The sequence below is a fragment of the Danio rerio genome, chromosome 19 (assembly GCF_049306965.1).
Source record: "Danio rerio strain Tuebingen ecotype United States chromosome 19, GRCz12tu, whole genome shotgun sequence".
In the NCBI taxonomy this organism is placed as follows: domain Eukaryota; kingdom Metazoa; phylum Chordata; class Actinopteri; order Cypriniformes; family Danionidae; genus Danio; species Danio rerio.
In genome coordinates, this window is record NC_133194.1 from 32,879,576 (window position 1) to 32,894,412 (window position 14,837).

General features: G+C 36.9%; 1 protein-coding gene across 5 annotated transcripts; it reads right to left on the minus strand.

Annotated features, from left to right (window-relative positions):
• Positions 1–1,626: 1,626 nt before the first annotated feature.
• ppp1r10 (protein phosphatase 1, regulatory subunit 10) lies at positions 1,627–14,004 on the minus strand. Of its 5 annotated transcripts, XM_073930485.1 has the most exons (20): positions 13,968–14,004; positions 12,124–13,784; positions 11,961–12,034; positions 8,772–8,887; positions 8,388–8,474; positions 8,171–8,306; positions 8,027–8,078; positions 7,847–7,933; positions 7,605–7,736; positions 7,208–7,313; positions 6,972–7,075; positions 6,736–6,839; positions 6,493–6,652; positions 6,262–6,405; positions 5,838–6,084; positions 5,603–5,678; positions 5,293–5,505; positions 5,079–5,208; positions 3,698–4,072; positions 1,879–3,261 (listed from the first exon to the last, which is right to left on the minus strand). In XM_073930485.1, exons 4-20 carry the CDS (start codon positions 8,876–8,878, stop codon positions 3,137–3,139), a joined length of 2,385 nt encoding a protein of 794 aa, XP_073786586.1. In that variant the 5' UTR covers positions 8,879–8,887; positions 11,961–12,034; positions 12,124–13,784; positions 13,968–14,004; the 3' UTR covers positions 1,879–3,136.
• Between the last annotated feature and the right edge of the window lie 833 nt (positions 14,005–14,837).

Here is a 14,837-nt window from a genome sequence, read left to right on the forward strand (position 1 = left end):
CGTAGGCTGAATGAATTGCTGAGGTGTCCTTAACCCTAACTGAATTCATTCTTCCTTTTCACCTTTCCACTTTTCCTGGAGACAGAAGTTCAGTGAAGGCCGAGTCAATATTTGTCGTCGAGGGTTTGGCGCACAGGCCACTCCTAATCGCACACAGTGCAGCGGCCACGAGCAGCGCGACTCCGCCCTGAGAACACGGATCTCCCGCTCCGGCACACCGGCACAGGCTACTGCTGGCGATTTGACCGCTCTGGCATTAAGAGGGGGAGGAGGAGAAACTCACAGCGATTGTCTAGAACTCCAGAATCCCAAAGTACAGATATACAAACGATGAGGCATTCTGAAGACAAAAGTGCAAATAGTTGTCACTGCGTGAGTGTGTGAGAGTAACCATCGTAAACACTGAGAGGACTGATTTTCCCACAATGAAAACAGATAAAAGTGTCTGACAAATATTTGATGTTCTGTTTGTTGTTGGGAGACAAAAAAGTTTTTAATGTTAAAAAAAGCCTGGTTTATGCAGGACATAGCTAGTTTTGGCTGGTCAGGCTGGTAGACCAGCTAACCAGTTAAGGCTGGTTTAAGCTGTTTTCTCAGCAGGGTAACTAAACCTGACAACCCAAAATGTAAAATAGATCAAATGGATTATGAAAATTTTTTTCTCTTTATTTGTATTTTTTTTCCTCAAGATTTTTTACCATCACCGGTAGAACACTTGATACTCTTTTATTTCACCTATTTTTGTTTTTGTAGGTATCACTCAATTTATAACTAAATGTGTGACAACACTTAAATTTAAATAAATTAAATAATTATTGGCGGTTCATTCCGTTGTGGCGACCTCTGACAAATCAGGGGCCATGGAAAATGAATGAATGAATTAATGGATTTAATTATTTTATTTTTTGACCATTGCTGGTAGGACACCTGCTAGGCTACTCTTTTTCATATTTATCACCCTGACCCAGGTTTATTTTCTGGGGGGTATCACTCAAAAAGCATTAATGTTAAATACTAAATTAATGTTTTAACAATAACCTCCCCTAGAGGGCGGAAAAAGCTCTATTTTCCAACATTTAAAAAAACTGACATTATTAATAATAATAGTTAATTAATCAAAATAGGTAATTCTAATAACCTTTTTAATCTTGACAAAACACATACACCACCGGTCAAAAGTTTGGGGTCAGAAGGATTTTTAAATGTTTTAAAATAAGCTTCTGCTCACTCATTTATTTCCTCAAAAAAATACAGTAGATATTTTAAAATATTATTGCACTATAAAATGACTGTTTAAAAGTAGTTTATCATTTAATTTTATAATTTATTCTAGTGATTTTAAAGATGATTTTTCAGTTTCATTACTCCAGTCTTCAGAGTCACATGATCCTTCAGAAATCACTCTAAAATTAATTATTATTGTTAATAATACATTTAATAGAAATAATAAAAGCAATAATGACTGGAGTAATAATTTCATTTGAAACTACACACAATAAGAAAGCAGTTATTTAACATTTTAATAAATATTTAATATATATATTTTTTTTACATTTGATAAAAATGTTTAAAAAAAAAAAAAAAAAAAAAACATTAAAAAGAAAACTGAGCCCAAACTTTAGTTTGGAAAAAATGTATATATTATGAACACTGATATTTATACATCTGAAACTTGGACCGTAACCTTTCACTTGGGTTTGGTTTTACAGCAATTTTAGATACAATTTTAATTTCAGTACTTTACAGTACACTTAAAACTCTATACACTGTAAAATGAGACAAATTAAGTCAAATCATTAATTCCAAACATTTAAGCTAATTCATTTTAAGAAAAGTTATTCCCAAACAAAATATTAAACAGCAACTGGACATCTTTAATGAATTTCTGAACATTTATTAATTTACATGTAGAAAAAAAAATTCAAAATGTGCCTTTTGTTGTGTTTATGCGGCAATCTGACACATAGACATTTCTCAAACAATAGAAAAAAATCTGACTTGTATCAAAATAAAATCATGGGAAAATAGTGGATCAAACCAAAAAAAAAAAAGAAAATAAAGTCCCACAAGAGACAATGGCCACTGTTTTCACAGAAAACACCAGAATAAGTTTGGCCTTCATAGTGGTTTGCAGCCTAGGTTAGACTCAGTTAAACACTGATAGAGCAGGACAGACCCACACGAGTCTGATCTAGACCGAGCTTCTGACAGCATGAGAACATGAACGCACAGCAAATCAAACAGCATCAACATCAAGTAGGAAATCATCCCAGCTAATTCTCCTGATTGTCACACTACCACGAACAATAGCTGATTTTTTTTTAAGCAGGCTAAGATCACTTTTCATCACAAAGTATCAATTCAAGTAAGCAACGGGACTTCAAAAAACATTGTAGTTTGTGCCCAGGTGAAAATCATTGAAAAAAGGGACCGTGAGTGAAAATAACCTGAGGCACTTTTCATGCCGACTGACCGAAAATCTGAAAATTTCAAAGCATTTCATATTAAGTTTGGTTTCTCCTTGTCCTACAGAAACCTTAAATTAAAACTTTAACCAGTGCGCCATCTTCTGGCCGCTTCAGAGGGACTGAATACTTCTGAAAGTGTCGATTTCATTATGCAAATGCAAGGTGCATTAATGATTGATGTGCAAATTCTGTTTTGGAAAAATTGCACATCTAGTTTCTTAGGGCTTCGGGCACCAGGGAAAGCTTAAGTAACTGCACATCACTGTCTGAAGACGATTATTTACACCTTAGTCATAGTGGTTACAGAGCAACGTAGTACAATCTTTAGCAGTCAGGTCAGTGGTACACGGAATCACAATAAAAAAATATACATCACCATCTTCAGGAATCACTATTTACACGGAGGCCCCAAAGCCTAGTATTGGGTTTAGTCACTCTTCATAGAGGATCTCAGATTTTTCTCCTAACTTTCCAGGTCAGAAAAGTAGTGTAAAACTGAGAGGATTTTGGTGAAGCAGATGGGATTGTGCAGTCACAGACGCAAAAAAAAGCATCCCCTCCACGTCATCCTGTTCCTGTTAATCAGGTTCAGCTACTGTAAACGAGGCTCAGTTTGAGTCCTGTTGCCCACTAGTGGCGAGTTCTAGCAACGGCAGCTTTACAGCATGCTAGTGTCCGTGTTGAGGAGGTAGAGGTGGTCCGTTTACACCAGGGTGATAAAACGCACAGTTATTTTCATAACGACAATTTCCCTTCATCATGAAATGCCGACACACTGGCCTATTTGACATATCTGAAATGAAAAAAAAGAGACAACGGGATGTTACTTACAAGCTCACTTTTAAAATAAAACAAAGACATTTTCGTGAAAATTGTCTCATTTTAAAATTCCCCTGAAGTTAAACAGTTGAGTTTGACAATTTATTAATGCATTAAGCTGATCTCCTGGTCTGGCAGGAGCATTTTTAGCTTAGCTTAGCATAGATCATTGAATCTGATTAGACCATTAGCATCTCACTTAAAAAAATGACTAGTTTAAATGATTTCCTTTTTAAAGCTTAATACTTCTGTAGTTTCACTGTGTAACTAAGATGACAGAAAACTAAAGATTGCTATCTTTAGGGCAATACGGCTGGTAACTATACTCTCATTCAGGTGTAACAATCAAGGAATATTTATGATATATGAAATGAGCCTATTTAAAAAAAAAAAAAAAGAGAAGAACTTACCACCCATGTTGTTATGTCCCCCACGTGGTCCTCCGCGCCCCCCTCGCCCTCTGAAGCCTGGATCTACTCCTCTTCCTCGGCCCCGGTGAAAGCCTCCCCGGTGTGGGCCTCCTCTCATTGAGTCATCGCCCCAGTAGTTTCCATTGTCTGCTCCTCGTCCCTGTGGGCCGGGTGGAGGACCCATCATACGAGGGCCAGGGCCAGGCCCAGGGCCTCCGGCATTGAAGGGTGGGCCATGACCATGTGGAGGTGGAGGATGGTTGAAATGTGGTCCAGGAGGCTTGTTTGGAGGGAAACCACCATTCATGGGCATCTGCATGTTGTTCATGTTGTTCATATTCATGCCGGGACCATGACCAAGGAGACCAGGGTTCACTACAAATCACAACAAACGAAAACTATTAAGTATGCTGCTTACCTATTGTAACTTTTGTTAAAAGTTTTAGTAAAAGTTATTTTTCAAACAAAGCTAAACAGAAAAAGAAAACAATACAAAATCATTCACGAAAGCACTTTGCTTACAACTTAATTCAAATGAAATACTCAAGTACTAAAATTACATTACACAGAAATACAAAACTATGTAAAAAAAAAAAGTAAAAAAAAAAATACATAAAATATAACCGCTATTTTAAAAATCATGATTCGTAATATAGTAGTCAATAAATAAAACTAAAATCTCATACAGTTGAAGGCTAAATTGTTAGCCCTCCTGTAGTATTTCAATATATTTTTTTCAAATATGTACAAAGCTCTGATTTACAGAGATTTTTCAACACGTTTATAAAAATAACAGCTTTAATAACTTTGTTTTGTATTAGTAGGGATGACAGTACACAATATTTTACTATTTACTTCACAAGACAGTAGTATTCAGCTTAATGTGCAATTTAAGGGCTTAACTAGGTTAATTAAGCTATCTTAGCAAGCTATGCTAGTTAAAAACCATTGGAAAACAGTGGTTTATTCTGTGGCCAATCAGAAAAAGGGGGCTAAATAATATTGACCTTACAAATAATTAGTAAAAATTAAATGAACCTTTCACAGAAGAGCTAATAATTTAGTTTGAAACTTGATATGAGCAATTCCAGCTTTATGGATATTTATAAGGAAAAAGTTTTCATAGATGTGACATCTCTCCGTTATTAATGTGACAGATGTGAAATTAGCATTGTTGTGACTTTGGTAAATCAAATATAATTGTTTGAAAACATTGACAAAAACATGAAGTATTTTTGAAGTACTGTCAAAAGCTTGCACAAAAAAAAAAAAAAAAGTAGAAACGGTTTCAGTATTTTGGTGAAAACTTCCATGGCAAGGTTGACATTTGCATGGAATTGCTCATATAATACATCAAACATTTAAAAAACCAAATACATACTTGGTGGAGCATTGGGAGGCGCGTTCTGATTCTGGTTTTGCTGCAGAGAACCCAAAAGCTGCTTGATCTTATCAGAGAAATCCGGCTGTTTGATCAGGTCTTCTGGAGACTGATTAGATCCGTGTGCACCCTGAAAACAAGCAAAAGGTGCGTTTAAAGCAAAGCCTTTTCACATTATCATAGCAGGTCAATGTAGATGCGTATTTCTTCTTACCATGATAGATGAGAGTAGTTCCTGCACATTAACAGCTGGGTTATTATTATTATTATTGGCTTGTGGGGCATTGCCCTGTGCCTGCGGGCTGCGGCCGCTGTTGCCCAGGCTGCCCATGAGGTTGGCTAATACAGGAGGCAGCTTGGAGCCTTCATTAGAGCCGGGAGTAGAGGCAGGATCAGTGGAATCCATGTCCTCTACTATACTGCTATCCTAAAGCACCACAAAATGAGAAATGTGTCAACAAACCAATGGCTAAAAATAAAGACCGAAAATTCAACAAAATGGGGAAGCATCTACAAAAACATACCTCGTCCAGTGGGATGAGACGAGGAGGCATGGGCTCATACGGCTCAGGATCTGGCTCATGAGGACTGTCTGGAACACTGCAGAAACAATATTAACCTCATTTAATTTGTGTCCGGGTCATTATTGTTGAAATCTATTAAACAATCAACTAAAATATGAGATTTAGTGTGTTAAATGTACTGCGAATGCCCTTTAACATGACACACTATGAAACAAAAGTCCCGGAAGTGTCTTACCTCTCCTTGCAGAGGAAGATCTCCTGCAGAATGCCCATCTCTCGGTCTCTCTGGATCATCTTCTCTCGGCTGCTGGCACCTGCAGTGACCAGGCAGCCTAATAGGGTCAAGGGTCGCGGTGGGGTCCAGGGCACCCTCTCCTCCATGGTGTCATGAGAAAGACGACGAGCCATTTCAAACGTCTGCCTGTCCATCATCAGCTCCCGCTTAGCCGCCTCACCAAAGTCCTTAATTTTGTTCACATTCACTAAAGTAGAAGGGTAAAAAGTCATTATTATTAAATAAAATACTTTATATGTATGATGAAATATGATTATGCACTACTGATCAAATGTTTAGGGATTTAAATGAGTAATTTTATTACTTTTATTCAGCAATTAATCAAAAGCAGCTTTAAAGCCATTTAGAAAGAATTTTTTTTAACCTCTCTCAGTTTCATCCAGATCGAAATAGAAGTACTCTTTGAGATGATCCTCTTCCGCCCACCGCACGCTTTTCTTCTTCTTTCCTTTCTTAGTCAGAGTCTCCTCCTCGCTGCGAGGTTCAGCCAGAGCATTGGGTTTATCACCTGCAAACACATTTCAACAGAACTCAGCACATTCACTCATACAGCTTTGAGGAAGGCTATTGTCAATGGACATGCGATTAAACCCACCGGTTTCCATGGCTTCAGGCTCCTCGGTGGGCACGGGTGTGCCAGGCTGCTCCAGTTCTTGATTCTCATGAGGAGGGGTTTGAGATGAAGGCGTTTCAGGGGAAGATGGTTTGGCCTGTGCGCCTGAAAATGACTGCGGCCTGCTGTCAAATGGACAGGGCTGTGGAGTGAAACAAAACATTCATTATAGCAATTGTTTGATTCTCTAGATGTCTAATGAGGGCTGTGTGTAAAGAGGCATACCTTATTACTGGTGGGTGAAACTGCTTTTGGTTTCTTTTTCTTGATCTTGATGCCAGGCACTGGAGCAGAGTTGAGGGCGTCCAAAAATCCAGTGGCCTCCATCGCTAATTGAAGAGAAATGGAGATTGAGCACTAGTTAGAGGGGAAACTCTTCTCTCTCGAAACTATTTCAAAGCTTTTCCGCAGATTATCATAATCGTATTGCTGGAGTTGAGGCGCTGAATGGGCATACTCACGCTGTGGGGGTATGAGTTTGACTTTGATCTCTTTGGTTGAGTTGGGGGTGGTGTTAAGTGGCTTGTACTTCTTTTCCACTGGTGGTGCGTCAGTCAAAGATGTGCTGAAAGAATAAAAAAAAAGAGTTAAGGATTCATTTCAAATCTTCTGAATTCCAGTCATGATAAAATGAGAAGGACCAATCTCGGATTAGCTGCTTCTCACTGGAAAGAATGAAGCTAGAGTGGGCACTTACCTTGGTCTTTTAAGTACAGCTGGCTTGATGTTGTATTTGTCTCCAAGTTGGGGTGCAACGGGTGGCTTCTTCACAGGAACTGGAGCCGGACTCTCCACCTCCAAACCTGAAGACCAAAGTAATTGAGTAAATTAAAGACAGCGTTTTTAAAAGTGTGTAATCTGAGACAATAAATAAATTCTGACACTCACTTGCTGCACAGAAAACAACAACAACAAATATTTAAACAAGGCCAATTCTAATATATGAAACAATTCAAATATTTATTAGATTTTTGGGTTTTTGTTTAAAGCCTAAATACAAATACAAAGCTAACAGTGCAAATGTCTCTGAATCAAAAACATAACCCCCTCCACCCAAATAATGCTGTAATATATAAACAACAGGGGTGACTTACCTGTAGAGCGGATCTTAGCATGACTTGGAGCATAAGCTTTTGGTTTGTCCTTCTTCTTCTCCTCCTCAGCTGCCTTTTCCTTTGGCTTCACCTCTGGACGCACTTTTCCATCCTCCTTTTTCCGTTTCTTGTCTGATAAAAAACAGATTGGGTTATTTGCCACTAACTTGAAACGCACTTACCTAAGACTCACATTGAAAGTGCAGCAAGTCTGATTTAAGGGAAAAAGGTAGAAGGCCTACCATTAGGCGATGCTCCACTGGAGACGCTCTGAGAGCGAATAATAGCCATCCAGCCATCCACCAGCACAGATGCCAACTTCCTCAGCTCTGAGAAAAAGAGAAACCACAGAGTTCATACTTGAGCTCTGAATCTAAATAAACAGACTGTCTGGCATAGATTGGTGGAACATGTGCTCTTACCTTCTGTCTCTCCGCTCTTGCTCAGATGTTTCACCAGCTTGGCAGTGTTATTCTAGCAAGAGAGAGCAAAAAACAGACAGGAACAGATGTTAGATGACTGCGGGAATGAGTGTGAGTTATGTAAACCACGGTGTGGTGAAGTACCTGTTTGAGGTGGTCCACAGTAAGAGGAAGCTTCTGCAGGGTCAGCAGAATGAGCTGCAACAGAGGCGTGTTGGTGGTGGTCTTCGAGTAGGTGAGCCAAGAGTTCAACAACTTGTAGCCTCCAACTCGAATGAATCTGTGGCAAAAAGATATAACCTTATAAACAAAAGATTTATAATCAAACTGTGTTGTATTTTATCAGACGCTTCCTTCTTACCGATTTAGCACATCATGTGATTTTGTCTGAAGTAATATGTTCAGATACATGCATCTGCTGACCATTTTATGTGAGGCCTTCATCAGACTGTTGGGGAAAAAAAGAAAAATGTGTTAATTTGGTTGATTTTACAAGAAAATAAAAGTGGTAAAAATTAATTATATGCACATATAAGTCATCATTTAAAAAAAGAACACTATATATAACTGCAAGTTATGTACGTATAATATATATATATATATATATATATATATATTATACACCTTAACTTTTCTGACTTTGACTGTAATGTAATAGCGTGCACCTTTTGTAAAGCTGCTTTGAAACAATAATTATAGTGAAAAGTGCTATACTAATAAACTTAAACTGAATACAGTATCTAACCTGAAGACTTTAGCGACTCCCTCAAGACTACGTAGTTCTCCATCCTTCCCCAGCAGAGCTTCAACTCCTTTCAACACCTCTCTGGGGTCCACTGGGCCCACGGCCATGGCTGCTTACTGACAGAAGGAGAGAAAACAGGGGGTTATTCATGTGTTCCTGCCACTGGGGAGAATCTGAGATATGGCATAACTTGCCCAATCAATACTGAAAATATGAGACGATGACACTTAAAGAGAGCTCACTGGAACAGCCCAAGGACAATGTTGAATCATTCAAAAGTTACTCCTATTAACCCAGGCGAATGAGGATCTGAAGTAACTTGGAAGCAACAAGCTCAGCATAAATGGTGGTATTACTACTATAGACAACACAGCAAGGCTACTGGCAGCAGTGTATGTATGCACTCGATGAATGGAGAGACTGTTTTCATGTTCAGCTGAATCATATATGGACAGTGTCCGTTTTCAGGTTCCCATTACATTTGTTTTACAATCACAAGTGCAATCTTAACCAGAGAGAGATACATTATGTTTTCTATTCACAACAAATACATGTGCTTGTTAATTAAATTACTACATTAAACAACAAGTGGTTCTTATTGATCTTGGTTTATAACTTAGTGAAATTATGTAATTATATTACTAAATTAAACTGAAATTCTTACTAGATGCCAGAGAAATAAAGAAAGATTACACTGGAACTAACAAATTGTATGATCCCTTCCAAATAAACCAAAAGATGCATCTTATGGAAGCACCTGGTGTATCTGTTATAACATTAGTGATGACTGCAGAAAGAGTTGTACAACGATCACATGACAAGGCTTCTAGTTTCAACTATAATTAAATTAGTTTGTCACTTATTCAATTACACCAGAAAAGGGATGACTGGTTATGTGAGCGTTGTAGGACTCATATCTGGAATGATGAAAGATAAATAAAAGTAAAATGTTATTACATGTATTATGTCACTGTCATAAACCCACCTGCTTATATATACACTGACTGTACATTACCCAAAGTAAACATCACAGGTACAAAGGACTTATAAAACGGAGTCTGGTGGCTGTGACAGTAATGTGCATTCAAGTCAAGTTATTTAAATTGCAAATATAAATGAGAAGAGATAAGAGGGATGCAAAGACAACACTGAAAAATATTTGAGAATGCACTTACAGCTGAACATTGTTTTTACAACTTCTTTTATTTGTAATGAAAGAGTAGAAATTGTAATGATAACCCTCCAAAACTACTATTACCCCATTTATGACAAATAATTTCAATATACACTAAAGAGGAAACAGTAAAGGTGTGCAAATGAGTGATGGTATTTTTCTGTTAAACAGAAAAGTCAACCACACATAAGACTCTGGAATAAATATACAATCTGTCTATAGACCATTTTGAGGCATGTAAACAAAAACAGTGGTCCCAATATATGTCCTGTTTTACATTTTTATTTTCCATAGCTTCCGAGAATCCAAAAAGGTCCACATATTGATAAATAATGTTATGATAGCCGTTTTTAACATAAAGTTATGATCGAATTGCCTACAGTTATGAAATAGTTTTATAACAAGCAGGAAATGTTCATGGGCCAATGACATCACCACATTGAAATGATCTAGTTTAAATTAAAGTTTATAGAAGTGTTGAAAACAATATGCTATATTATAACACTATCAGCAATAGGTATGAGAGCTGGTGTGAGAAATGTAAATGTCTGTACTGAAATGGTTTATACTTGGATATTAAAAGTACACATTTATACTTAAATAGTTTTAAAGTAGTAGTGACAGCTCTTGTACTTATTTCTGAGGGTGTCAAATTGGAACATTTTACAGATATTAACATTTCTTACTGGTATGAAGCTGTTAATTAATGTGAGGGACCCAATGTAAGCTTATCATAACACCTTCATGTATTTAAGTTGTTGTTTTTACTCTATATAATAATACATTTTCTAATATGAAGCGAGACCAACATGTATAAAAAATTTAAGTAATAGATTTAAATATTTCCCCAAAACATGTTTTTATTTAATCCTCAGTGTACAGAAATCGAAAACCACAAGGTGGGATAAAAATTGTTAAATTATATTTAAATGAATAATATAACAAATTATAATTATAAAATGATTTAAAAAGTAGCTACCTGGGAATATTTCATTAATAATTACTATTTAGCTGTGATGCATTACATTTTTCCATACCTTTTAATATAAATATACATGTATATAGTAAGAACAAAAGTTGAGAAAAAACAAACAAACATGCAAATAAGAAAGGGTAAAATTGATTCCAGCAGACTTGATTCCCCGCCTTGTGGATCAGTGTCCAGCTCAGAAAACACTCGTACTTGCAACTGTACTTTCACCAAAGGTTTTGTGGAATTGAACACAAGGCTTTTGAAGTTGTATGTCGCCACCTTGTGACCATTTCTAAATACAATTTCTCTCATTACATTACTGAAATACAACTGCAAACTGCGTGATGTAAAAATACAAGTTTTGAGGGATGTAAACAAAAACAGTGGTCCCAACGTGTTTCCTGTTTTACATTTTTAATTTCTATAGCTTCCAAAAAGAGACACATATTGATAAATATTGTTATGATAGCTGTTTTAACATTTAAGTTATGATTGAATTGCCTCTTGTTAGTTATGAAACAGTTTGATAACAATCAGGAAACGTTCATAGGCCAATGACATTAAATGGTCCATTAAATGTGATTAATATATTAAAATAAACAAATATACACACAATGTACATTTTGTTAATAAATGAAATCAATAAGATCTGAGGAAGCCAAGTCAATTAGAGAGAGAGAGAGAGAGAGAGAGAGAGAGAGAGAGAGAGATCACGTCACTTGCCCTGCCCACGCTGAGCAACAGCGAGTATTTCTGCCTTCATTTCCTCTCTCTACAGCACAATTGACTGGAAGCCGACGACTCAACACAACTAACTACAGCAGAAAGATTATCAACGCGACGGATTAGATTACACATTACAACTAAAAAACACGTAAACCGATAGTATGGAGATTTGTACGACTTTTAGGCATGCAAAAGTTTAGCAACGTTTTATTTTCTACGTAATTTTCAAGACAGTTGAAAATGTCTACTAATGGCTGAATCGAAAAAGTTAAACTTACTCACTTTTGATCGTGTGAGAAATCAGGTTTTGTCTTACCCGTAACACTGTTGGTGAAGAACTTTTTATAGTCACAACCGAACTCCTTAAACACGGAACAATACACACAATTCCTGGAAATGTCAGTTGTCATGACAAACAAGAAAAAGTGAACAAGATTTCATGTACAGTCACTGTAAAGAAAACATTAACGTTGAAGTACCTGTCAAGATGTTACAAGTTGTTTGCTTACTTTTTAAATAAACTTAACTATTTATATTTAATAACTTTTTGTATAATAATGGCTACAAATAAACCAGTTTAACACCATGTAAGTTAACCTACATTCACTTTTTAATCGAGTTTACAAAACTGACCAAGGATTGATTGAGAACTTGTCAACAGAGCAATACAGTGTTGGCCTGACTATAATACAATTATTTTCGTCTGCTCAATAGTGGCCACCAGGGGATTTGATTTGCCATCTGTCGAAGTCTCCCTCTCATTTAGCAGCTCGCCCTGAGCTGACAGCGGCTCCTCTGATTGGCTGAAGTCCGAGCTAAACCACGCCCATTATCTTTAACCACTTGTCCTCGTGTACGCGGTGGGCTAAATAGAACGGATGCACGGTCGCCATCTTTGAACTGCAACAAGTCTTTTAAAAAATACGATATATGTCCCCCGCCTGCTGTTTATCTTACAAAAATGCTACATTAACCCCGCTAGCGACTCATGTATGTTAAGACGATACCTCAAGCTGTAAATGGGGATGATGGCGACGCGACAGCCGTTCCGAACTAAAGTATTTCCTGTAGATCCAGCCAGAAAAACAAAGCCACCATTGCCTCAAGAAAAGGACAACCCGTCCGCCATTTTAAAGCAAAGTCGAAAAGACAAATAACACCCCATCTACGCACACGACACAAAAATGCAATCTTTATACTTAGACTGCTATGCATTTCATACATTATCACTGCCTAGGGAGGTTTATTTTTTTCACCAAATACTATCACAACGATATCCACAGCTCCGCCAGCTATTAACCTATTATGAACAAAATGTTGCATTTCCCTCGTTCGGCTAAATCCACAGGCGCCACTTTGGCAATCTTTATGTGTAGATTGCGTTGGTTGTTCCAGTGAGCTCTCCTTTGAAAAGAATGCAGTTTATAAAAAAAAAGCCCCAATTGAATGCAGTCACTTCCTGACTCTGCCTATGGCAATCTTTATGTACAGATTGCTTATGATTAGCGATGGCTAGCTCATTATTCGATGAATTATCGTTACTTTAATTATGGTAAGGATTGCTCCGTCTCACACACAAAGAGAAACAGGGCGTTGAAGCCGCTGCTCTGGCTTTGCAATGTGAGCTCATACGCTATAGCTAGCTCTGCCTCGCTTTATCTCAGCATGCTGTCTGTCCTCTAGAAGAAACTGTGGCGCATTAAGGTCGCCACAGTCGATCTTTCTCTAAAGCTTTCATCTATATTTATATCTGAAATCATTTATAACACAAACAATTGGTTAACTGTTAACGTAGTTTCGATTCAAATTGGTTTGAAAAAACACTTACTATTAATACCTCTCCTCTGCGTCTCGGGTTGCTATTAATATTTTGTGCTTAACAGCAACAAATTTCAGCTTTATAACAGTTTAAGAGAACGTAAACTGTCATGACTTAAGCATTATTGGCTGAAAAATGGCATAATGGGCGGGATTGTGGTGGCTGAAATTGAGATTTTCCTTCTTGAACAATCTGGAGCAAAAAAGGTAGTAAGCGAATGTCCGTTACTCGAGTAGAAAAAAGTAAGAGATTTTGGGGTTTTCTCTTCGTACACAGTTGAAAAATCCTCGACGCCAGATCTTCACTGAGACCGACTCAGACCTGAAACGAAACAACAGGACAAAGAGAACGTAAGAAAAAAACGCATTTTTGGAGGCGGAAATCCAGGTAATGTTCAAAAAGGCCGGATTGTTGATAAAATTGATGATGTAGCCAAAAGTTGGGGCAAAAACACTTTAAATCGCGAAAAAAAGTAAGAAAGCTGTCCTTCGATATAGCACTTACCTCAGACAAATCCAGGAATGCTCTAGAAGGGTGGGACTCGGTATATATGGTTCTGACGTTTTTTGCGTCATTCCAGTGGCGCGAGCGCGCTTTCGGGCGTTTCTTTCGACACAAAATGGAGCTGATGATCACGCGGTCCTGTCGCGCGCACACTCTCGAAACGACCTTCTTTCTTTGTTCAAGGACGAGCCCACCCCAACCAGTTACTATGGTTTATGATTCATATGCTCTTTAAAAAAAAAAAAAAAAAAAAAAAAAAAAAAAAAAAAATATATATATATATATATATATATATATATATATATATATATATATATATATATATATATATATTGTATTCAGTCAAAATGACACATTAATGTTGCAATTATGTAGTTTATCTACCATATATTCTATGTACTTTGCGTCGATTAAAATAGTTCCAAAGAGAGAAATGTTTGCGATTAAAAAAAAGCATAAATGTTATTTTAATTTATATATTTTCACACAGATTTTCTTTAACAGCATCAGTCCTAATGATAATCAGATCATTTATGCATTGTAGAGATTTGAACCCTTAAAATAACAGTTTGATTATCACTGATGTTTGCTGTTTCTTGTAAAATAAATCCATTATTTTTCCTATACTTAAGGCTAAGCAGATAAAAAATACATATTAATTGTGTCTTGGATAAGATCTGAAACATTCATTTTAATTATTTATAGTTTGCCATTGAAAACAAGCAAATCCATTTAAATTCCAACAAATAATATGCGTATAAGACTAAAACTAGACTTTCATGACAAGCTGACTTTGCAAAAGACAACGCGTGTTTAGTTTTACAACAAATAGAAAACGTGAGATAAATAATAAAAGCTGCGTACTTCCGT

Bases quoted from the DNA above. Each gene is read 5' to 3' on its own strand.
- ppp1r10 (XM_073930484.1), bottom strand. From the start codon at position 8,878: ATGGCCGTGGGCCCAGTGGACCCCAGAGAGGTGTTGAAAGGAGTTGAA. The intron at 6,085-6,261 runs GTTAAAAAAAAT...CTTCTACTTTAG, and splicing joins TCTGGATGAAACTGAGAGAG to TGAATGTGAACAAAATTAAG. The intron at 5,679-5,837 runs GTAAGACACTTC...TTGTTTCTGCAG, and splicing joins ATCTTCCTCTGCAAGGAGAG to TGTTCCAGACAGTCCTCATG.